The 25,765-nt window shown below is 36.4% G+C and overlaps 1 protein-coding gene across 9 annotated transcripts; it reads left to right on the forward strand.

Annotated features, from left to right (window-relative positions):
* Window positions 1-1,891: 1,891 nt before the first annotated feature.
* Window positions 1,892-25,246, forward strand: ZNF214 (zinc finger protein 214). Of its 9 annotated transcripts, XM_055548786.1 has the most exons (5): window positions 1,892-2,128; window positions 2,476-2,534; window positions 3,153-3,241; window positions 17,226-17,383; window positions 18,488-25,246. In XM_055548786.1, exons 4-5 carry the CDS (start codon window positions 17,257-17,259, stop codon window positions 20,176-20,178), a joined length of 1,818 nt encoding a protein of 605 aa, XP_055404761.1. In that variant the 5' UTR covers window positions 1,892-2,128; window positions 2,476-2,534; window positions 3,153-3,241; window positions 17,226-17,256; the 3' UTR covers window positions 20,179-25,246. The 9 variants fall into 9 exon arrangements, 6 of the variants coding, with proteins under 6 accessions (XP_055404761.1, XP_055404762.1, XP_055404763.1 ...); XR_008703050.1 differs by lacking the exons at window positions 17,226-17,383; window positions 18,488-25,246 and adding an exon at window positions 6,157-6,872; XR_008703049.1 differs by lacking the exons at window positions 17,226-17,383; window positions 18,488-25,246 and adding an exon at window positions 6,246-6,872.
* Window positions 25,247-25,765: the final 519 nt, after the last annotated feature.

Genomic DNA, 25,765 nt, shown 5'->3' on the forward strand with positions numbered 1-25,765 from the left:
TCATGGCAAATAGATGGGGAAACAATGGAAACAATGACAGACTTTATTTTTTTGGGCTCCAAAATCACTGCAGATGGTGACTGCAGCCATGAAATTAAAAGACACTTGCTCCTTGGAAAAAAAGCTATGGCCAACCTAGACAGCATACTAAAAAGCAGAGACATTACTTTGCCAACAAAAGTCCATCTAGTAAAAGCTATGGTTTTTCCAGTAGTCATGTACGGATGTGAGAGTTGGACTAAACGAAAGCTTAGCACCAAGGAATTGATGCTTTTGACCTGTGGTGGTGGAAAAGGCTCTTTTTAAAAAATTAATTAATTTATTTATTTTAGTTGGAGGCCAATTACTTTACAATATTGTAGTGGCTTTAGCCATACATTTACACGAATCAGCCACAGGTGTATATGTGTTCCCCATCCTGAAACCCCCTCCCACCTTCTTCCCTATCCCATCCCTCAGGGTCATCCCAGTACAGTGGCCCTGAGTGCCCTGACTCATGCATCAACCATGGATTGGCAATCTATTTCACATATGGTAATAAACGTGTTTCAATGCTATTCTCTCAAATCATCCCATCCTCACCTTCTTCCAGAGTCCAACAGTCTGTTCTTTATATCTGTGTCTCTTTTGCTATCTTGCATATAGGGTCATCATTACCATCTTTCTAAATTCCATATATATGTGTTAATATACTGTATTGGTGTGTTTCTTTCTGACTTACTTCACTCTGTATAATAGGCTCTAGTTTCATCCACCTCATTAGAACTGATCCAAATGCATTCTTTTTAATAGCTGAGTAATATTCCATTGTGTATACGTACCACAGCTTTCTTATCCATTTGTCTGCCGATGGACATCTAGGTTGCTTCCATGTCCTAGCTATTGTAAAGAGTGCTGCGATGAACTTTGGGGTACACATGTCTCTTTCAATTTTGGTTTCCTCGGTGTGTATGCTCAGCAGTGGGATTGCTGGGTCATATGGCAGTTCTATGTTCAGTTTTTTAAGGAATCTCCACACTGATGGAGAAGACTCTTTAGAGTCCCTTGGATGCAAGGAGATCAAATCAGTCAATCCTAAAGGAAATTAGTCCTGAATATTCATTCGAAGGACTGATGCTGAAGCTGAAATTCCAGTACTTTGGCCACCTGATGCAAAAAAACTGACTCACTGGAAAAGACCCTGATGCTGAGAAAGATTGAAGGCAGGAGGGGAAAGGGAGGACAGGGGATGAGATGGTTGGATGGATGGCATCACTGACTCGATGGACATGCGTTTAAGCAGGTTCCAGGGGTTGGTGATGGACAGGGGAGCCTGGCGTGCTGCAGTCCACGGAGTCGCAAAGAATCGGATACGACTGAGGGAGTAAAATGACTGAATCCAGGTGAGAGAACACGATGATACCAGAGACGCCTAAGACTTAGCAGGAAGAGAAGAGGGAGAAAAGCCCAACCCGACCAACGAGTTAGCAGGAGAGAAGCGGGTTCCGGCAACCATAAACAGAAAATTGAAAAGCCCTCTTCGCGGCTCTGTAACTCGAATTTGGGGAGGATGCTACAACCAAGGCTAGTGGGTGCCCATTTCGCTGAATGCGCGGACAGCAGGCACTACCACCCCTCGCCCCCCAGGGTGACTATTTCACAGAATCCTCAGCCCTGCCCCCTTCCCAGGGGTCCTAAAAAAAAACCTAGAATTGTCCATCAACGTTAGTAATATCTTAGATGGCTCAAGCCCATCCTCGGTTCAAAGTGCATTCAGTAGTGCACGGTCCTCCCGCCCTAGAACACTGGTGGTTTAAGACTGTGCCGCCGCTCCGATCTTTCTGGCCAATCGGGAGACACGTCCTCCGGCGCGCTCCTTTCCTGCCCCGCCCCCTCCCGTCTCCATGGGAACGTTCTGAGTGTCCAGTCCCAGGCCTGAGGCTTTGGTTTAGCTGAAACGGGGTGGCAGACATTGTTTGGACGGAGTATTTGAGTTGGTCCCTTTTCCTCTCCAGAGGCTCCGTAGGTGACGCGGACTCTCAGGAGCACCGAACCAGAAGCAGACAAGGACGAGAAGAGCTGTGGCGGAAGAGAGAGGGCCAGGTGTCGAGAAGTCGCTCAGGATTAGAAATCTCGGACTCCAGTGTAGGTGGGTCCTTCACAACCGCCCTCTCCACGTTAAAACTGAAAGGGAAGTAGAGAGGAGGCAGAGGCAACTTGGATCCTCGGGCCGGGGTGCTCGGGGCTGGGAGGTGCTGAGACGGAGGTCTGGATGCGGAACAGAGGCCGCCCGTGTCTCCGCGGCAGGAGCAGAGGCCCTGTGGATCCTGCTCTGCAAGAACAGTTTGTACGTCTGAACCCGGAGCTTCAGATTTACAAACTCTGGCGGCCCTTGGTGCCTAGAGGGGAGTGCAAACCTGTCCTGCTCCTGGAACACCATGAATCAGTTTTCTCTCTAGAGAAAGAGGGCTCTTAACTGTTTATCATTTTCTCCAGGGACCTGTGATCAGTAAGGGTGGACCAGAGTGTCAAAGACTAATGCCCCCATTTTACAGGTGAGGAAAGTGAGGTCCTAGAAGGTTTAGAAGTTTGGTCTTTTTCAGAGTTCTGTAAGTGGTTGGTGGGATTATCATCACGTCGTGGAAGCCCTAGATCTGGGATCTTCTGCTGAGACTCTCTACTCTGATCTAATAGTAAATCCAATATTTATGTGTAAGAAGTGGGGCGGGAGAGGATGATGGAATTAACCTTTCTACTTAACTGACTGAACAAAATTTTAAAAATACTTTTAGAGGCTTTTTAAGTGTGCTGTTATTCCAATTGTTTTTATTTTTCTTGTTAATAATAAACTAGGCAAATTTTGATGCTCCGAGAGGTTAAATTACATGGAAAGCATCTGTATTCCTGGAGAGACTAAACTTTGAGATCAAATTCTGTTTTCATGCCCAGGCTAGAACTGTACTTTTCTAGATATTCATAAATGAGGTCCTGAGTGCAAGTTCATATAAGTTTCCTTTCTGTTCTTTGAAAGGGCACAGAAATGTTCTTGGGCTCTTTCTGACATCTTTCTGGGAGTTTTGGGGTCACACTCAAATCTTAGTGCATGGGGATTGTAGTGAGTTTGGGAATTTCAAGTCATGCCAGTCTTTTATTCCTCCTCTCTCCTCTCTCAGCTCAGCCTTCTCAACACTCCACCCTTCCCTAGAAAAGGAGCACAAAGGAGGAAAGAATGGTCACTCTTTCCCTCACAGTCTGATCCCGGGTGAGTAGGACTGTCTTCTCTTATTTATAAAATGCCCCTGACTTCTCCATGGATAGCAGGAGTAGAAGTGGCAGCACGGATGGACGGACCAGACTGAGTAGAACATGTTCCTCGTTCGCCTGGGAAGCTTTCAAGCCTCCTACACAGCAAGCCCCTGCTTCCCGCCCAGGGTCTTTTCTTGACATTTACTCATTGAGCCAGCCGACCATTCAGGTCTACTATATAATTCATACTGTCTTTGATGCCCTGAGATAAATAAATGTCAGAATGTATTTCCTTGCTGCTGCTGCTGCTGCTGCTAAGTCGCTTCAGTCGTGTCCGACTCTGTGTGACCCCATAGACGGCAGCCCACCAGGCTTCCCCTTCTCTGGGATTCTCCAGGCAAGAACACTGGAGTGGGTTGCCATTTCCTTCTCCAATGCATGAAAGGGAAAAGTGAAAGGGAAGTCGCTCAGTCGTGTCCGACTCTTAGCGACCCCATGGACTGCAGCCCACCAGGCTCCTCCCTCCATGGGATTTTCCAGGCAAAAGTACTGGAGTGGGGTGCCATCGCCTTTCCTTAACCTTGGGCAAATACACCGCATGAGGTTAACAAGAATTTCTAAAGTTACCATATGTTAAACAGTGCTGGAATGAGTGGCAATTTTAAGTAAAAGACAGAAGCAGGTACTCAAATTTGAATTATTATTATGAATTGGAAGATATCATTCCAGCAGGAAGACCATCATTTAGTCTCCGGCAGAATATGAGGGGCTTCCCTGGTGGCTCAGCGGTAAAGAATTCGCCTGAAATACAGGAGCTGCAGGAGCCGCAGTTTTGATCCCTGCATCAGGATGATCCCCTGGAGGGGTAAATGGCAAACTATTCCAGTATTCTTGCCAGGAGAATCCCATGGACAGAGGAGTTTGGCAGGATCAATCCATAGCGTCACAAATAGACACGACTGAAGTGACTTAGCACACATGCACATGGAAAGATAAGTATATATAAAAAAGTTCGAATCATGGTAGATAGGCTCCATGAGGGCAAAGAATGTTCCCAGTATCTAGAACAATGCCTGGCATATAGTAAGCACTCAATGAATAGCTGTTGAATATGTGAATGGCTGTTATATGTTTCATTTTTTTCATTTAACATATGAAGTGGACATTTTTCCAAGTATGTTTTGGTAGCATGAGTTTTAATGGCTATACAATCTTTCATTCCAAGTGTATACCATGCTTTATTTAAATTTTCTTTTATTGGGAAAAACTTAAGTATTTCCCAATATTTTGCTATTATAAGCAACTTCCAATAAATATTCTTATAATTTATCAAGTGTATTTCTATTTCCTCAGGATATGTTCTAGGAAATAAGATAATAGAGTCAAAGAATACAAACATGTTTTAGGCTTTTAAAAAACTTAAGTTCTTTTTTAGAAATATTGCATAAACTAACTGGTACAACCATATAATGAAAGATCTTGTGTTGCTGAACCTTTACCAGCATTGAATATTATTTTTAAAATTTAGCCTTGAATTGCATCTTTTCAGTCTTTATTAAGATTGATCATTTTAAACATATACTTCTTGATCATTTGGATTCCTTCTTTGATAAAATGACTGGACATACATTACCTTTTTTCCTATTGATTTTTTTCCCATATGATAAAAGGTGTACTTTGTATGTAAAATGCAGCAACCATTTGTTGTATGCTGTAAGCGTTACTCTAAGTTATCTGTCTTTTACTTTTAAGGACTTTGTTTATATAACTTAAATTTGCATAAAGTGAATCTCATTTCTTTTTATTTATATATATAGTTTTATACTTTGAAAGTTCTTCATCCCAAGTCTAATAATACATAATTACTTCTCAGTTATTTCTTATGGTTTCAAGTATTTTTACAATTTAACTCTTAAACCTATCAGGTATTTATTTTGGTGTGAGAAAAAAATACAAAGAATATATGGAAACATATACGTGCAATTTAAAATACAATGATAGCATGGGTACCCACCATATAGACCAGCAAATACTTTTAAAAGGCCCCTGATAAGCCCGCAACTTCACTCTTCCTTCTCCTAGAGGCAACTGATACCTTAAATGTTGTGTTTGGCATTCCCCAGCTTTTGTGTGTGTGTGTAGTTTTAACTACCTATGTCTGTATCGCTAAACAAAATTGTTTAGTTTTGCCTATTTTTAACATTAGATAAATGGAATCCTGTATATATTTTGTGAATGGCTACTTTAGCATAACGTTAGATTTTTACAGTGCAACCATGTTGATTCATGTAACTGTAGTTTATTTTCACTGCTGTGTACTATTTCACAGTATAAAAAACAGCTTATTTATCCAACATAAATTGTGCCTTCTGGATTATTTCTGTTTTTGCTACTACAGCAGTCATACTCTAAATGCTTTTACACACATCCTCTGGTATTCATATGTAAGTTTCTTTAGGACACACGCCTTGTAGTGGAATTTCTGGGATGTTGAACTCCCTTACAATTGCTCATAATTTTCAGTTGATTTTCTTGGACTTCCCAGAAAAAAACAATCACACCCACTACAGATCATTTTGTCTGCTTGCACTAGCAAATGCTTTCATATTAATGGCTGTAAAATAGTGAATTTGTAGTATCCTTGTTTCCAGTTTTAATGGGAATGCCTTTATTGTTTTACCTTTGGATTTGAACTGTTTTTGCATGTCTTTGTTTTGGTAACTTGCTTTGTTTGTAGCTTTAAATGAAGGACCAATGTTGAACTTTAAGAGATACCTTTTGGGTGTTGATTAAAATAATTATATGGCTTTTCTTATTTGACATTATGATTATGGCTTATAACTAATAGATTTTCTCTTATGAACCTTCCTTTGCTTTTTTGGAATGAGCCACCATTTCATCATGCTATAATATACTTTGGTACTGTACCAGATTACATTTTCCAAAGATGGCCATACCTATAATTTATCCTATCCTTCATGCTCTTTCTACAATATGACTTTCACGCTTCTGACCAAAAGATGGGATCTATGACCCCTCCTCTCAAATCTGGCTGGGGTGAGTGTGTGCCTCAGCCAATGGAGAACAACATTGGAGAACACTGAAGAACAATGGAGAAAACCACAACAGCAGAAGCGATGCTATGTGACTTCCCATGCTAAGTCATTAAAAGGATGCAACTTTTGCTTGCCCGTCTCACTCAAGAAACTTGCCACCATGTTGAGAGGTAGCTCAGGCCACAAGAAAGGACCAAGTAGAAAGAAACTGAGACAGCCACCCTGAGAATGAATCCTTCAAGCCTATAGATGACTGCAGAGCTAGCTGACAACTCCACAGAATCTCATGAGAGGCCCAAATCAGAACTGCCCAGCCAAGCCTCCCTTAAATGTCTGACCTAGAGAAACCATGAAAGATGATAATCACTGTTTTAAGCCACTCAATTTTGAAGTAACTAGTCATGTGGCAGTAGATTATAAATACAGGTGTTGCTGAATTTTATTGACCTTATATTTTACTTTATTTACTTCTGAAGCTTGTCCGTATTCATTAGTAATATAAATCTATAGTCTTGTGACTTTTGCCATCTTTCTTGAGTTTATTAAAATTTTGATAATTTTTTATATGCCTTGGAATAATTTAATAGAATCATATAATCTGCTCTTTGAAAATTTGAAAGAATTTATTTAAGGAAACTTTTGGGTTGTTATTGTGAAAGTCACATGTCTTCAATAACTTAACCAATTTGTTTCAAAATATCTGTTCTGTTCATGGCTTTTCCCTTTTCTTGGGGCCATATCAAAAGGTTTCCAGAAGATAAATTCCCATCCAGATTTTCAGATTTATTTTCTATAGAATTATGGAAAGTGCCCACCTAATATTCAGTTAAACTTTTATCTATTGTTTTTTCACTAATCTCATTTCTAACTTTTTTGTTTGTGCCCACCCCTTTTGCTTTTTTTTTGTTGCTAGTCAGGGATTGATATATTTTCTTGTTAATATTTTTCTCACAAAGAACTGGCCCTTGGATTCATTTAACAGTGGTAAATGTTTCTCAATTCCAACACTTTATTTTACTGACTTTGTAACGTTAACATTTAAATGTTTAACCCATCTAGTGTTCTCATTGTATATGCTATCAAGTTGGAATCCAACTTTATTTTTTCTCATATAATCAGTTTTACCACTATCTAATATAAGTAATCTATTCTTCCTTATTTGCTTTTTAATACCATCTTTATTGTTAATAAGTTTTCATATATAAACAAGTACATTCCTTACTCTGTGAATCCTCAATTCCATTCTACTGGCCTATTCTGATTTTACTGCTGTTGTTTGTTGATATGTTGATATTTGGGAGGACAAGTGTTCCTTGGTTTACTTAAGTCTTTATGGACTTATTTTCCCTCCCTATAAATTTTAGGGGGAAAAGTATATTCCTCAAAAAATCCAGCTAGAAATTTGACTGGAGGTATATGAATTTGAGTCATCACATCCAAGAACATGCAGGCATGCTTCTTCTTTTATTCAGATAATCTTTTTACTACTTCATTGGAATCTGAAAGTTGTCGTCAAAGATAAAACTTTTATAAGATAGCTTTTTTTTGGCTGTTGTGAATGATATCTTATTTCCTGGTAATTGATTGCTGCTATCATGATGCTTTTGCTTTATCTTGTCTGGTAATTTTGCTGAGCTTGCTCATTAATTTATGGTTATTATTATCCATATACTTTTGTTTTCCTGGGTAAATGACCATAATATATGCAGATAATGACATTTTATGTTTTTTCTTCTAATCCTTATGCTTATCTCTTTTTCTTTTCTTCTAGTATTTGTCAGAACCCTTAGTACTATTTTGAAAGCAGTGGTGATGGTGTATATCCTTATCTTGTACCATCATAAAAGGAATACATATACAATTTCTCCATTAAGCTTATTGTTTGATGTGGATTCTTAGTATATAATCTTTATGGATTTAGGTAGTTTCTTTTTATTTCTAGTTAGCTAAAAGTTTTTTTAGGACATATAGGTGGTAAAAATTATTATCTTTAGTACACAATTTTTCTGCATCAGTTGAGATAATCATGGTTTTCTTATGTAGTCTATTACTAGAGTGAATTATGTTGATTAATTTTCATGTTGAACTGTTCTCCATTCCTTTTATAAATTATGCTTTATCATGATGCACAGTTTTCATATATTTCTGAATTAAGTTAGCTAATATCTATTTAGGACTTTCTACATATTTATCAAACTTAAAAATGGGCCTATAGTTTTATTCTTTTGTATTGTTCTTATCAGATCTTGTAATCAAGATTACACTGACCATATAATGAGTCAATAATTTTCACTTTCTATTTTCTAAAATAATTTGATTGTAATAGTAATTAAACATTTAATCAAATGTTTATTTAAACATTTGCTAGAACTCAACTATAAAACTCTTTGGGCCTGTGATTTTTGGGAAGAGAGAAAGAACCCTGGCTGCCATTTCAGTTTCCTTAATACTTACTGGTCTATAATTATATATTACTCTTAAAATCTATTTTGGCATTTTATATTGGCATTGTGTACTTTACTAGGAATTTGTCCTTTTATATAGATGTTCAAGTGTATTTGCAGGCAGTTCATAATGCCCTTGTCTTATTTAAAAGCTTATACCTGTGGTTATTTCCTCATTTTGTCTTATATTTTGTTTGTAATCATCTTTTTAAGAAAATCAAACTTGCAGAGATCTGACTTCTTAAATTTTTAAAAATTCATTTTTTTAATTGAAGGATAATTGCTTTACAGAATTTTGTTGTTTTCTGTCAAACCTCAGCATGAATCAGCCATAGGTATACATTATACCCCCTCCCTTTTGAGCCTCCCCCCATCTCCCTCCCCATCCCACCCCTCTAGGTTGACACAGAGCCCCTGTTTGAGTTTCCTAAGCCACACAGCAAATTCCCTTTGGTTATCTATTTTACATATGGTAATGTAAATTTCAGTGTTACTCTCTCCATACATCTCACCCTCTCCTGCCCTCTCCCCATGTCCATAACAAAGCAAAGCAGCAGTGGAGAAACAGACATAAAGAATTGACTTCTTAAATTTTTAAGAGTATCTTTTGACTTTATGCATTTTCTCATCATCTGTTTATTGCACCTTTGACTCTCAGCTTTATTCTCCATTTCTAAAGTTTGCTTATTTTTTTAAAGTGGGAGGGTTTCTGTTTTCTAAGTTTTTGAGTTGAATGCTTAGGTTGATTATATGTAGCCATTCTTATTTCCTTTAAGTACTTTTTTATTTGAATCTTGAAAAGTTGATATGTAATTATTATTATTCAATTCAAATTTTTCTTATCATTATATTTTCCTTTTAAGGGCTATTTAATATGTTACTTGGTTTTTTATTGTTAATAGTTCCTAATTTTATTACATTCTATGTAAAGAATGTATTTTGCATTATATTAATCCTGTGGAGTTTATTTAGATTTCTTTAACGGACCACTACATGGCCAATCTTGTAACAGTATTGTAGGTCCATGAAAATGTATTTTTAGTGTTTCAGAAGTAAAGAGTTCAACACAGATAAAAATAACTAGTGTAGTGTACTGTCTAGTCTTTATATTGAGTTCTTTGGTTTTGCTTGATCTATCATTTTCTGAGAGGAGTGTATTAATATCCATAATTACCATCAATGATGTATATATCTCCTTGAACTTACGATAATTGTTACTTCATACATTTTGAAATTTTATTTGTGGATGCAATTTAACTATTTTGGATATTTTCTTACTATTTATTTGAAAGTGAAAGTGAAAATTGCTCAGTCGTGTCTGACTCTTTGTGACCCCATGAACTATACAGTCCATGGAATTCTCAAGGCCAGAATACTGGAGTGGGTAGCTGTTCCCTTCTCCAGGGTTACTAATATATAAAAACCTATATTTCTGTTTCTTCTGGTATTTTTGCCATATATTTTTTTATTGTGATATAGTTTACATATAACTTTATATTAGTTTCAGATATACAACATAATGATTCTACATTTGTATGTTGTAAAATGATCACAATGTCTAGTTAACATCTATTGCCATACACAGTTACAAATTTTTTGCTATAAATTTTATCTCAGCTGAAATTAGTTATTACAACTTTCTTTTGGTTCATATTTGTGTGGAATATGTTTTTCCATCCTTTTATTCCCATGTTTTTTCTTTTTAGTGTATCTCTTCTAAACCACATATTGAATTTTATTTTTTTTAACCTACAAATCTGTGTCTTTTAATCTGTGAGATTGAGCTATACTATTATTTTTACTATCATATGCCTTTCCTCTTTTCTGTTTTCCTTTGAAACAGGTTGTCTTCTGTTCTTGCTTTATTTTTTATAGATTCTACTATGGTTCTTCTGGTAATTGCTCTTAAAACCCATGTTGACTTTTATTTACTCCTATTGACTTCTTAAACTTATATCTAAGTCATTTTTCTAAACAGACAAGTACTTTGGCACACTCTCATGTCCCTTTTGGAGAAGGAAACGGCAGCCCACTCCAGTGTTTTTGCCTGGAGAATCCCATGGACAGAGGAGCCGGGCGGGCTGCAGTCCATGGGTCGCAAAGAGTTGGACACAACTGAGTGATTAAACCCCCACCACCACGTCCCTTTTCTCTTATCTCCCACTCATCAGTGCTCGTATTGCCAAGAACTGTAGGGTAGGTGTAGATGTGCTCTCTTTTTCCTTTTTTGTTCTTAGATTTTGTTTTATGGTTTTCATCTTTCCTTATTATATCTCATGCAGCCTTTCTGGATTTGTTTCTTTTCTTAAATGACTTACTAGAAAAATAGGTAAGTGTATATGTTTAAAGCATATTTAGGTTGACTCTTAAAGAATATAAATTACTAATATATGTATGGAATTAAAATCATAGAGGACAAAATGGGAGGAAATGAAAAAATAAAAACTAAAGACAGGAACGGATGGAAGAATTTTTTAAAATAATAAGATTTTAGAAATAAGTCCAAATATATTAGTAATCACAATAAATGAACATGGATAAAACTTACCTATAAAAAAACTGAGTCATAGAGAGTTGATGAAAAACATGATCTTGCTCTGTGCTATTTACTGGAGACCTAGCTAAAGTAATGCCATGAAAAAGGTTAGATGTATTAATCATGAACAAAACATGTAGCTAAGAATGTGTTTCAAATTATATATAGCAAAACCTGACAAAATTATAAGGAATCAAAATTTCAAATACTTAGAGAATAATTTAACATCTTCTTGAAAAGGACCTTTAAAGAAAAATTTAATTATTGGAGAGAGAACTATGTTTATGGATGGGAAGACAAGAGGGCTATCAAGTTTACATATTGTGGGGGAGGTTCATTTATATAGAAAAGAAAAAACTGAGATTTTCAAACACTTTGGAGAAATGGTGAATCTTGGTTGGTACCAGAAAAGCAACAAAACTGAATCTAGGACACTTGTGCAAGAAAGTAAGGATGTTTTCAAACACTAGAAATGGTCATGTCACAAGAACTTGAGGCCAACCTGAAAGAATTCCCACTAGCCTAAGATAAGAGAGGTTTGAATATCTAAAAGTAAAATGACTGCAATTTGATCGAAACACATCAAATATGTAAAAATCAATGAATTCATAAAAATGCTTAAAAGCAAAACAATTCAAATCATACTAGTCACATTTGGTGGTTACTTTGCCCCAATCTACCATCTAACTACTCTGCAAATTAATTTTCTTAAGGGGATAGTTTGGGAAATAAATATTTATCCTGACTTTTTTGATTGGACTACATTTCAGGGTAACCAGAAAATTTGTGATGGGGACTTCTTTAGAAGAATTATAGCTTATATGTGTACAAGGGATAGAATTAGGAAATCAATTTACAGTGTTTAATGACATAACATATCTAAGAAATGATCATCATTTACTTGCAAAACTTTAAGTGAGAGATTTATGGGAAACATTAGAATGGAAGGTCGGAACTTGAAAGCACCTGAACCCACTACTTAGTAAATTTCGCAGCCCTCAAGTATTATAACTGGAAGTGTATAACAGAAATACACTACAGAATACACTTTCCAGAATATACTTCTAGAGAGTGTATTCTTTCCAGAAAAAAAAAAAAAAGAACTTTGGTCTTCACAGGCTTCTGGAATAAAAGGACCAAGTACCAGGAATGGAATAAAGAACAAGTTCAAACACCACAAGGAAACAGTTAGCCAAATTATTGATGTGGATGTCCTGTAGAAGCGCTGTTTATAAACTGTGGTCCCTGGAACAGCAGCATTGTCATCCCATGGGAATTTATTACAAATGAATCTTGACTCCTACCTAGGACCTAATAAATCAGAATCTCTGAGGATGATGCCCAGGAAACTGTGTTTTAGCAAGTTCTCCAGGTGATTCCGATGCTTAATAAAGTTTGAAAACCGTTGTTTTACAGGATGAATGTCTGGGTTTCTTTAACAAATCAATGGTGTGATAAATTTTTTTTAAAAGGTAAGAGGTGACTTACAGAACAAGAAAGATTTAAGAAACACAGTAACCAAATACAAATTGACCATTTTTGGATCCTGACTTAGACAATTCAAATAACAAATACTTTTACATTAGAAAAATTAAATATGAAGTGAGTGTTAGATGATATTATGTAATAGAATAGTAATCTTGTTAGGCAATTACATTTTTTAAAGTCCCTATCAGTTAATGAAAGATACATATTGGACTATTCCTGAAATAATTACATGTGAAATGACCTTATATTTGGGATTTTCTTTAAAATACTCCAGCCAATAATAATAACAACAATAATAGTAATGGGGGAAGCAGAGGATTAAAACAAGATTCATAAACATGTTGGTAATTATTGAGTGGTTATATGGGACATCATTTTATTGTCCTCTTTATTACTCATGACTGTTTGAAACTTTCCATACTCAGTTGTTACCAATATAAAGTTGGAGAAATTCTGACAAAATTTTAATTCTGGTTGGTGGTACTCGAAGGGCAATCATTTCATTTCTCATTAAATGACTTTAATGTAATCTTTTCCCTTTGATTTTACTTCATGTAATATTAATATTGCAAAGCCTACTTTATTTTGGTCTACAATTTTCTGTTAGATTATCCTGTCTTTTCATGTTTAATCTTTTAGGATTCAGTAATTTGGAGTGTGTCTCTTCTATGCCGTATGCCTCTATATTTTAAAACTATTTTAGTATCCTTTTGTCTATTAAGAATTTTACTTGCCATCTTAATTTATCCTTTATATAATTCGTTTTTTTCCTCTATAGACTTCTACCTACTAATTTTGAATGTAGGTATTCAGCTTTTAACTTTTCTAGTGGAGGAAAGTGTTTCAACATATTTTTTAAAGTATTTTCAAGAGAAGTCTTATACTGTTTTTGGTAAACTGAAATACACATGCCTTGTGGGTCTAATTTCTAGAAATGTATTTTCTAGAAATATTTCAAGTGAGTGTTCCATGATGTATTTAAGAGAGTTGTTTACTACCATATTATGATAGCCAGAAAAGTGGAAATAATCTCAATGTCCATTAGTATGGGAACAGTTAAATTTTAGGTTCAGGATGGGGAACACATGTATACCCGTGGCAGATTCATGTTGATGTATGGCAAAACCAATACAATAATGTAATTAACCTCCAATTAAAATAAATAAATTTATATTTAAAAAAACATAACATGAAATGCTATGCAACTTTTACAACAATGCATTAATCATGTTTTTCTGCATAACAAATTATATGTAGAAGCTTTTTAAAATGACAAACATTAATTATCTTACTCAGTTTCTGAGTCAGGAATCTGGGAGCATAGCAGTGTGGTTCTGGCTCAGGGTTTCTCATGAGCTTGCAGTCAAGCCAGCAGCAGGACTGCATTTCATTGGAAGCCTTCACTGGGGCTGGAGGATCCAATTCTAAGATGGTTCTCACATAGCTATTGGCAGATACCTCATTTCTCACTGAGGACAGAAGGCCTCAATTCCTCACCACATGGGCCTCGCCACAGGACTGCCTAAGTATTCTCACGGTATTTTAGGTAGCTTCTCCCAGAGTAATTGATCCAAGAAAAAAGCAAGGAGGAAGAAAAGTGAAAGTCGCTCAGTCATGTCCGACTCTGCGATCCCATGGACTATACAGTCCATGGAATTCTCTAGGCCAGAATACTGGAGTGGGTAGCCTTTCTCTTCTCCAGGGAATCTTCCCAATCCAGGAACTGAACCGGGGTCTCTTGCACTGCAGGCAGATTCTTTACCACCTGAGCTATCAGGGATGCACAAGGAGGAAGATGTAGTGCCTTTTATGGGCTAGTCTTAAAAGTTGCACACCATGGCTTCCCCTTCTGCATTTTTTTCTATTCATCAGAACTAAGTCCCTAAGACCAGGCCACATTCAAGGAGGTGGGGATTTAGGCTCCACCTTTTGAAGGGAAGCGTAGCAAATACTTTTTGGACAAAATCAAATAATTTTGGACATACTTAAAAATCACCACAAATAACACAGGCCTATATGTCCTGAAATGGGAAGTTGTACACTACACATTACCTGAAAAAGCAAACTGCAGAATTATGATTTCTTTGTTATGAAAAAAACATTAGTGGGGTATGTATGAAAATAAGGTCAGAAAGGACACAGTGAAAATAATAGTGGTTATTTCATAAGTTATTTGTGGAGGGTAGACTTAATTTTTACTTACATTACTTTAGCATTGTTACAATTTTTATGAACTTACTTTCAGTAAAAGATACTAGACTCTTAATCTCTAGTATATGTTAAAAATAAATTCTTAAATCTTTCTTAAAATGACAATCAAAACCAGTAACAACAGACTGGTTTTTATATACTGTACTTTTTAAAAAGTGAAGGACCAGTGAGTTCATTTATTTTTCATACTGACACCAGTTTGTCAGTTTCTGAGAATCCCAATTTGTATGTGTTAAGTAGACTTACTGTCTTTAAAATTTTTAGCATTTATAAACATTTAAAAAATAAAAAGCACTGTATTTTTTCATTCTTGAATTCATATTTGTGATTAATGTTTCACTTTTGAGGCATGGGCTTTTATTTAGTTTATTTGGAAAATGGTATCTGGGTGGTATATTTTGAATCCTTGAATATTTTAGTATATCTTCCTTTTGTCCTTCTATATTAACATCATATGGCTATATGTGGAAATCTTGATTTACCACCCTTCACAAGTTGTTTTTAACTTCTCTCACTTTTGCTTAGGTGGTAAAGCAGCAGTAGGCCTGTGTTAAAAAACCACTACTTTGTAACTACAGGACCTTGTAATAGTTACTTAATCTTGCTGAATTTTAGATTCCTCTTTCCTTTAGTGTTGATAATAATACCTTACCGGATTATTGTGATGATAAATGAGATAACGTAGCCTATTTCACATAACTGCCCCTAACTGCTAGATAATATTTAGCTGCTGCGATGATTATAATTTTATGATGATGACAGTTTAGTTTTCTTCATTTTATTGTAATCTCCTTAAAAGTATCTATTTCTTTTATTCTTAATATTTATTGAACATTTTAAATTTAACTTTACAATTAAGAATATGTCATCAAAGAAATAAAATGAATTTGTTACATAACCAACTTATGATCTATTCTACTAAAATAATTATTTTTAGACAGAAAACATGCATTTATCCCTTCAACTTTCTAAAACTGCATAATAATAAAAAACCAAGAAATTTATGACCTTACAGTGATGAAACTGAAGAGCCATCAGCAAATGAGAAATTTCAACAAAAACCTGGATGGCAACAGTGATAGTGATAAGAATGGCAAAAACCTGGATGGCAACAGGAATAGTGATAAGAGCCATTTAGGGCTAAAGATGTTACATCCCAGAGTACAGCAGAGTAATACAGACAAGAAAGGAACTGATGAGCCCTGTGAACTTTGGAGAAGCTCAAATCCATACATCATTTGGGGCAGAAGGCCAGCCATTAAAGACCACCCTAAAATATTTCTAGAGAGGAAAGAAAAAGTTGCCTACAAAGGAATTACAGTTTATTTTTTTTTTTTTTTAATCAGTCTTGGCAACAGTAAAAGCTTATAAAACAGTGAAACAGTTTTAAGGAAAAATATTTTCACTCTAGAATTCTACACTCAGCCACTTGTGAGGGACAGAAAGACTTCAGGTATACAGTGATTCAAATGATTCTTGGGTATCTTTCCTAGTAACTATCTTTGGAGATTCTCCTTTGAAGAAAACCTCACCTGTTTCTCACCTTCGCTTTTTTCAGTGGCTAAAAAGTGTAATGTTCACAGGCTTGATTGAACTCACGTTGTTATGTGCCTCCCAATTAATGGAGTAAATCACAAAAGAGGAAGAGTCGTGTGATTTTGAAAATGGAGCACTAAAGAGTAGCAGGCCCTGACTGGAGCAGAAAGATAGACTTTCCAAAATAAAAGGGGTGGGCAAAGGAATGAGACACCTGATAAAACAAATTACATAAAGCCTTTTAAATAAATCAAGAATCTGAGGACAGTAAACTTATCAAGTGAAAATTAAACAGGTAATCCCCCCAAAAGTGTATAATCGTATTCAAAATTATACAAGTGCCGCTTACTGATTTAACCAGAAAATTAGCAATAATGCTATAGGAGGATGAAAAGTAGAGGTAGGAAGTAAATAGATAATGTCTAAAATGACCAATCATGAAGCGATATTGTTACAGTTGGCACACAGTTCTTTTTCAAAGTGTGTAGACCTGGATCCTAGCTGCAATACCTCCAGGTTCATGATCTTGGGAATTAATCTTTTTCAACCATTATTTACTAATGTTTCTTATGATGGTGATGGTATTCAGTGATTGTACACATTATTTAACCACTTGTCCTATGTCTCGTCTCACTTTTCTTGCTTTTCTTCATTTTTAGAGTTACTTCTTTTTGGTTTACCACTATGTTACATGCTGAATGTTTTTTCCTTGTCCATCTTCTTATTTAGATTGCTTCCTGGAAAGCTAATCTTCGACCAGATGGCAGTAACATTTGAAGATGTGACTGTTATTTTTACTTGGGAGGAGTGGAAATTCTTGGATTCTTCTCAGAAAAAGCTCTACAGAGAGGTCATGTGGGAGAATTACACAAATGTCATGTTAGTAGGTAAAGTTTTCCCAACTCTTAGGGAATAAGGTTAGTTTTTTTCTGGGACCTGTTTTGTTGAGTATTTTGGTTCTTTCTGATTGCTGTATTGAGGTAAAAGAGATTCTCAAAAATGGGTCTTAAATCACATGAAAAATAACAGATAAAGAAAACAAGGTATCTTCCAAAACATTTTGGCTATGTAATTAATAGGTGTCTGTGATTATTTGTGAATATTTTCTGGATTACACATAAAGCACAGATTTCCACCTATAATTTTGTGCAGTCCTAAATTTGTTCTCGCTTCATGTTCTATTTGTAGGAGTTAGCTTTTGCTATATAACAAACTACCCTAAATTTAGTAACTTAAAACTTTGTTATGTTTCATGATTCCAATTGGTTACATGGATCTTCTATCAGGAGTGACTTGACTGGGGCTAGATGGTCTAAAATAAAGCTGAATAGCCTGACTCACATGTCTGGCAGTTGGTCAGTATCAGTGTTATAATGGCCATGTGTTGACCATATGTCTCTCTTCAAGGAGGTCAGCCCAGGCTCATTTTGTGATCACAGGACTATCAAAATCAGCAAAAGAGACCAACCCCAACATACAAGTACTTTACAGATTTCTGTTTGTCTCACTTTTGTCCCAGTGGCCAAAGCAAATTATAGAGTCAGTGTGTAAGAGGAACACCCAAAAATGTGAATAAGCAGAGAGTTGTTTTTTTTTTAACACAATCTACTACACTATTTTAGAGCAAAAAAGAGAAACAGGTATTTTATTTCTTATAATAATTTCCCAAATAGAGTAATCTAATTGAATCTCAGTCTTTAAGATGATTTCCATGCAGCCAATCACTTTCTTTTTTATTTCTAACAGTACTTGGTAAGTAGTATAGATGCTCAAGGTATGTTTATTGAATGAATGAGTGAAATGAATACATCTATGAATGAATAAACAAATGAATTTCACACCCAAATATGGAGCAGTCTAAGTCATAACCCTTCTTTCTCACTTGTGAGAAATTATATATTCCTATAATTCTGGGGCTTGTTGACTGAGATACTTGGAAATTTTTAAACATAGCTCTCATCTTACCACTGGATTATCTGCTTATATTTTAGGAAATTGGAAAGAGAGCTGCAAACCCCAGGAAGAAAGATTCAGATATTTAGACCATGAAAATCTTTCCTGCTGGCAAGGCTGGAAGACTGCCAGCACTCCGATGTATGAGAATAAAAACTATGTGGAAATGGTTCAAGGTATAGATTCCAAAGACCTAAAGCAGCAACACCTTTCTCACTATCAAGAATGGTCAACACTCGCCACACAAGTAGCAGCGTACGGGAACTATGAATTGACTTTTGAAAGCAAAAGTCCCAGGAACTTAAAATATACCAAGTGTATACCTTGTCAGTCCTTAGAAAGGAAACACTCTGAAGATGATGGTAGAAAAATCTATGTGAGTGATTCATGTGGTTTTCAAGGACTCAGATACCCTGTGGGCATATCCAGGAAAAATCTCTCTCTGGAAAAAGAACAGAAGCTCATGCGTCAGCATTCTATCCCAGGACAGGAAGCCTTTCCAGAGTACATTGGGGAGATAGGCCAAAATGACCTGCTGAAAGGCTCTATGGAAGAGAAATACTGTGGATGTAAAAAATGTAAAGAAATTTATTACTGGAGCTCACAGTGTGTTCTCCACAAGAGAAATCAACTTGGAGAAAAGTTCTATCCATGCTCCATCAGCCCCACATGCTTCCCTCAGAGATCAGACCTATACAGACATCCAAGAATCCACACAGGTAAGCAGCTGTACAGATGTGACAAAGTTGCCAGTAACCTTAGTCAGAGCTTTGGTGTTCACTTTCATCAGAGAGCCCACCCAGAGGAGGTACCTTATATATGTAACCTGTGTAGTAATAGCTTCAGTCAGATCCCCAGGCTTCACCATCATCAAAGAGTCCACCTGGAAGAGAAACGCTATAAGTTGCAGTGTGATAAGGACCTCGGTAGAAATTCATTGCTTCACATTCACCAGAGACTTCACATAGGAGAGAAGCCTTTTAAGTGTGATCAGTGTGGTAAGAGTTTTAGTCGGAGTTCAGTACTTCATGTACATCAGAGAGTCCACACCGGAGAGAAACCATATAAGTGTGATGAGTGTGGTAAAGGCTTCAGTCAGAGCTCAAATCTTCGAATTCATCAGTTAGTCCACACAGGAGAAAAGTCCTATAAATGTGGTGACTGTGGTAAGGGCTTTACCCAGCGGTCAAATCTTCAGATCCATCAGCGAGTGCATACAGGAGAGAAGCCATACAAATGTGACAACTGCGGGAAGGACTTTAGTCACAGCTCAGATCTGCGCATTCATCAGAGGGTCCATACGGGGGAGAAACCCTATATTTGTCATGAATGTGGGAAGGGCTTCAGCAAGAGTTCAAAACTTCACACTCATCAAAGAGTGCATACTGGAGAGAAACCCTATAAATGTGAACAGTGTGGTAAAGGGTTCAGTCAGCGTTCACATCTTCTCATTCATCAGAGAGTCCATACTGGAGAAAAACCCTATAAATGTGATGACTGTGGAAAGGGCTTTAGTCACAGCTCAAATCTTCATATTCACCAGAGGATCCACACAGGAGAGAAGCCTTATCAGTGTGCTAAGTGTGGTAAGGGTTTCAGCCACAGCTCAGCTCTTCGAATTCATCAGAGAGTCCACACAGGAGAGAAAACTTATAAATGCCATGAGTATTACAAGGGGTTCAATCAGAATTCACATCTTTACAATAACTGCAGAAGAGAAACCTTGTAATTCTGTTCATTTTGTTGTAACAGCTTTAATCAAAGCTTCTCTTTAAGCCTAGTAAATGCTGCTGGAAAAAAGTGCTATAAATAACCCAAATAATCCCAAGCATCATTTAAAATTTCCTCTAATTCCTACTAAGAATCATTTGCTTTAAGAAGAGATGCTTAGGACAGTATTTTAAAGTTTTTTCTTTTTCTGCTGCTGCTGCTAAGCTGCTACTGCTAAGTCACTTCAGTTATGTCCGACTCTGTGTGACCCCATAGACGGCAGCCCACCAGGCTCCCCTGTCCCTGGGATTCCCCAGGCAAGAAGGACACTGGAGTGGGTTGCCATTTCCTTCTCCAGTGCATGCACGCATGCTAAGTCGCTTCAGTCTTGTCCGACTCTGTGTGACCCCATGGACAGCAGCCCACCAGGCTCTTCTATCCACGGGATTCTCTAGGCAAGAATACTGGAGTGGGTTGCCATTTCCTTCTCCCTTTCTTTTTCTACATTGCAGGCAGATTCTTTACCAGCTGAGCCACAAGGAAAGCCCTTGTAATACTAAGTTTTCTTTAAAAGGAACAAGCAGCAAAAATGTAGAATGAAAATAATGAAAAAACATTTAATTGAAAATAAAAGGGGGCTTGAATAGAGAAGTCATAATTTTCTTGGAATGTTAATGTACAGATTTATTTCAGATCTGATCAAAATCCTAATGAGATTTGAAATTGAAAAAAGTATTCTTTTTCCTGAAAAAAAGTTTAAGAAAAATAGGTATTAGAGAAGAGCAAAGACAATTATAAGAAAGATTAATGAGATTGCCCTAACATATAGTAAATGATATGTGTGTGTGTTGGTCGTTCAGTCATGTCCGACTCTCTGCAACCCCATGGACTGTAGCCCGCCAGGCTCCTCTGTCCATGGGATTCTCCAGGCAAGAATACTGGAGTGGATTGCCATTTCCTTCTCCAGGGGATCTTCCCAACCCAGAGATCGAACCCAGGTCTCCCACATTGCAGGCAGATTCTTTACCATCTGAGCCACTAGAGACAAAAATACATAATAAATGATATATTAAAGTTAAAATATTGAGAACTTGATGATACATTTGAAAAAAATGTTTAGAATGCTCAGTTATTATTAACTAAAAAACAAATCAGTGTGTGGATTACATATGTGTATATAACAATGCTTAGATGCTTTACATATGATAAAAGATTTATGAATAGGATTATTTGGTAAGTGGTGCTGAGAAAATTATTTAACTCTTTGGAGAAGAATAAAATTAAGCTTTCGTCTCATGGCCAGCATCATATAGATGTTGCTCTAATATGTATTGATTAAAGCACAAGTTTTCAAACTGTGTTGCATGAAACTGTATATGGTTTCATGAAGTCTGCTTCATCAAAAACGAATCACAAGTTAACCCCATCCGTTTCTTCTGATTTGTATTCAATATTAGACCAAGATTTCATTTTCTCTTTTTTTTAGAGGAGGTTCTACCACTTTTGAGACTTCCCTGGTGGCTCAGACGGTAAAGCGTCCGTCTACAATGCGGGAGACCCGGGTTTGATCCCTGGGTTGGGAAGATCCCCTGGAGAAGGAAATGGCAACCCATTCCAGTCTTCTTGCCTGAAAAATCCCATGGACGGAGAAGCCTACAGTTCACGGGGCTGCAAAGAGTCGGACACGACTGAGTGACTTCACTTTCACTTTCCTATCACTTTAAACATAAACTATTTATAATTCACTGAAGTGTGTTTTATATAGTTGAAAACACACACACTTTTTTAAACTTTGATGAAATGGAACTCAGAAATCTGACCACATTAACAAATTTTAAACTATAGGTTAAGAACATACAGGAGTTAAAAAAACAGGGAAAATATTTGCTATGATTATGGTAGTTATAAGCTTAATTTATAAAATTAATATAAGAGATGGACAGCTAGCTTAAAAAATAGCACAGGACATCAACAGATTAAAGTGGTGTGTATATGTGCACTCAGTCATCTCCAGCGTTTTGCAACCCCATGGACTGTAGCCCACCAGGCTCTTCTGTCCATGGAATTTTCCGGGCAAGATTACTGGAGCAGGTTGCCATTTCCTTTTCCAGGAGAGCTTCCCAACCCAGAGATCAAACCCATGTCTCTTTTTGTCTCCTGCATTGGCAGGTGGATTCTTTACCATTAGCGCCACCTGGGAAGCCCCTTAAAGCAATGAAATACCATTTTTTAAATTAACAAAAATTATAAAAGCTATTTTTCAGTGAGTACAGAATGATTGATACTTATATACTGCTTATGTTGAGAGTAAATTGATAGACTTTGGAAAAGCTATTTGGTGAATCATAAGCCTTAAAATCATTATTACTCATTCTCCTACAGTGATTTCATATCTAGGTATATATTCTATGGAAATAGTTACCTACTATTAGGGAAATCCTATTTGCAAAGAGCAAAGCTCTACTTATTTCATACAAAAAGTGTTATGTAACATTATGTTTCTGAATCTCACCAAAACAACAAAACCCACTGGGACAGAAGCTTAAATGTGAGAACTTGCTCTAGAAAGCCATTAGACAAGAAGGCTACTCTTTCAAGAACTTATTTTTGTTTCTCTTTGGTTATCCACTCCCCTACAGACTGACTTCCTATTTACTCACTGTGTGCATGCTTATAATCGCACCACACCCTTGAATATACATATATTTTTTTCAATGTTTTTGCCCACCACTAACTTATAACTTCTTTCTGGTCTCCAGATTTCTGAGTGGCAGGGAGATGATTGGCTCAACTTATAATTACTACCTCCTGACAAAGTCTTTTAGTCTGGGCCAAACCATAGGCTAGTAGGTAAGCCTTTGGTTTGGCTAGCTTTGTTCAGATGTTAACTCTGGTGTTTTCAAACATGCCCAGGGATGAACTGATAAGGTATATAATTGTGATTAGCACTGATGTTCAATTAGGTTTCTCCAGAAAGTGGTGGGTCTGGGCCAAGCATTCTGAACTACATTAGAACACACACACAGATAAGTGTTCAAGATATTCACAGAAATATTTTTATGCTGTCCTGCCCCCCAAAAGAGGTGAAAGGTCAAATTATGATGCATCTACATGATGTAATATTATGCAGTCATTAAAACTTATATTTCCCAAGAATGTTGTAAGGATAAGGATATACTTATGGTATTAAGAGAAAAAGTACAAGATATATATAGAACTCTATATAGGATAAGATTCTATTTATATATAAATATATATTTATATTTTCATGGAGAGAATATTGGAAATATACAAAAATGTTATTAGTTTGATAGGCTGAATTGTGGTTCTTAATGTTCCTCATGTTTTTCTGTATCTTTTATATTTTTATTGGTGTCTTAGATTCATATAAACTTTTTTACGTAAAATTTAAAATGTAAATAATGGCTACATATCCCATTGTGTGACTGTGTCATAATACGTAATTATATTATCAGGGATTTACATTTTTAATTTTTATATCATGAATTGAACTACCATAAATGTGCTCATGTATCAAGTTTTCTATTACTTTAGGTAATTTCTATAATGATTTTATATATTCAGTTATTGGGTTAAAAGATAGGAAGCAGAAATATAATTTGGTAAAGAAATGGAATAATGAAATAACATGATGTATACAGCCAGCTGCTATCAAAGGAGCAAGAGCATGGAGGTCATGAGGCCATACAGTAGACATGACAACCAGGAGGTGTCAATGAGTTTTTATAATAGGAAGCAGTTTCCTTTTATAAAAGTTGAATTTATTTTTCACTTCATTAGTATGCCCACCAGAGTAAAACTGGAAAACACAGTCACTAAAAAATGAGTTTAGTGTTTCTTCATGCTGAAATGCAGTTTCAGAGTCGTCTCAAAGATCTTGTCCCCAAGGTGGAGGCTTAAACTTAGCCAAATCTGGTCTCTGGAATCCTGTGCTTTCACATCATTTGTACAGTACCTTCTATATAGGTATCATGAGTTCCTGGAGGGTCTCCAACTTCTAGCACAGTGTTGACATACTATAAATGTTTTAGGGGTGGATACTGTTAAAGAGACATCATCTTAATTAACTTCACATCTTTGAATGATTTCAAGTCTATTGAGAGGAAAAGAATTTTGGGGGTTTAGGAGCCAAGAATCCATTAAAGTCTTCACAGGTGCCCCACAAAAAGTTAAAATGTTAGTTGCACAGTCACATCTGACTCTTTGTGACCCCACAGGCCACCAGGCTGCTCTGTCCATGGAATTCTCCAGGCAAGAATACTGGAGTGGATAGCCATTCCTTTCTCCAGGGGATCTTTCCCACCCAGAGATCAAACCCAGGTCTCCTGCACTGCAGGCAGATTCTTTATTGTCTAAGCCACCAAGGAAGCCTGTATTTCCAGTTCCTTTTGTATGAAAACTGAGTCATAGGAAGAGAAACCTGACTTAAAAACTCCCCTCCTCTTTAAACTACAGCATTTTTTATATTCATAATGCAATTGAGAAGAAATAAAACTTTAAAACAGCATCAAGCAAATCACTGTGCAGGTTGTCCTCATGTCCGCTTTCTCTCTCCACTTTTGTATTATCCACTAAATAGTGAACATGAAGGAATTATTTTAGGATCAAAGAATCAAATAGTAGCTGATGCAGAATATTGATTTAGATTTTTTTAATTCCAAGGGATTACACATTTTCATTCAGAAATCAAAACCACTGAGATATTACCATTTTGTATCCATGAAAACACAAAGGAAAATTCTGTTATTCTGGGAAGTTTAATCTAATAGCCTCTTCCTTTTCTTCCCTCAACCCCTTTATCTCTTGTGCTTTTTAGTTACGATTTCCTCTATGACGTGCATATAGGCATACCTCCCTTAGCTGTTATTCACAGATGTTGAGGTTTGGGGTTTTTTTAATTGTTTACAAATTGAAGGTTTGTGGCAACCCTGCATTGTAAGATGATGGTTAGCATTTTTTAGCAATAAACTATTTTTAAATTAAGGTTATATACATTTTTTTTTTAAATAATGCTGTTGTACACTTAATAGACTATAGTACAGTGTAAACATGACTTCTGTATGAACTGAGAAGCCAAAAAATAAAAAATGACTTGCTTTACCACAGTTTTTGCTTTATTGAGGTGGTCTGAAACCGAACCCACAGTATCTCCTAGGTATGCCTGTATTTTAGTATTAGACCAGATAGCTGGTTTTATCTTCCAATGGGCAAAAGGCCCCTTTGCTTTCCTGTTGTCTTCCACCTGGGCAGATCCTTATCAACACCTCTCTGCTTTTTAATATGCTATTTAGGTTGGTCATAACTTTGCTTCCAAGGAGTAAGCGTCTTAATTTCATGGCTGCAATCACCATCTGCAGTGATTTTGGAGCCCCAAAAATAAAGTCTGAATGTGTAAACACAGACACACTTTATTGAGAGTATTGCCACAGGCATAGGATTTTTGAATGGATTTTTCCATAGTTGATATTCATCTCTGACTAGGTCTCCAAGAGTTGTTACCTTCCTTTTCTAGTTCAGTGATAGATAGGAAAAGTAAAGGTAAGCCTCTCTCCTGAAAAAAAAAAAAAAACACCATCTCACAGCTG

This window comes from Bubalus kerabau, chromosome 15 (genome assembly GCF_029407905.1).
Source record: "Bubalus kerabau isolate K-KA32 ecotype Philippines breed swamp buffalo chromosome 15, PCC_UOA_SB_1v2, whole genome shotgun sequence".
NCBI lineage: Eukaryota > Metazoa > Chordata > Mammalia > Artiodactyla > Bovidae > Bubalus > Bubalus kerabau.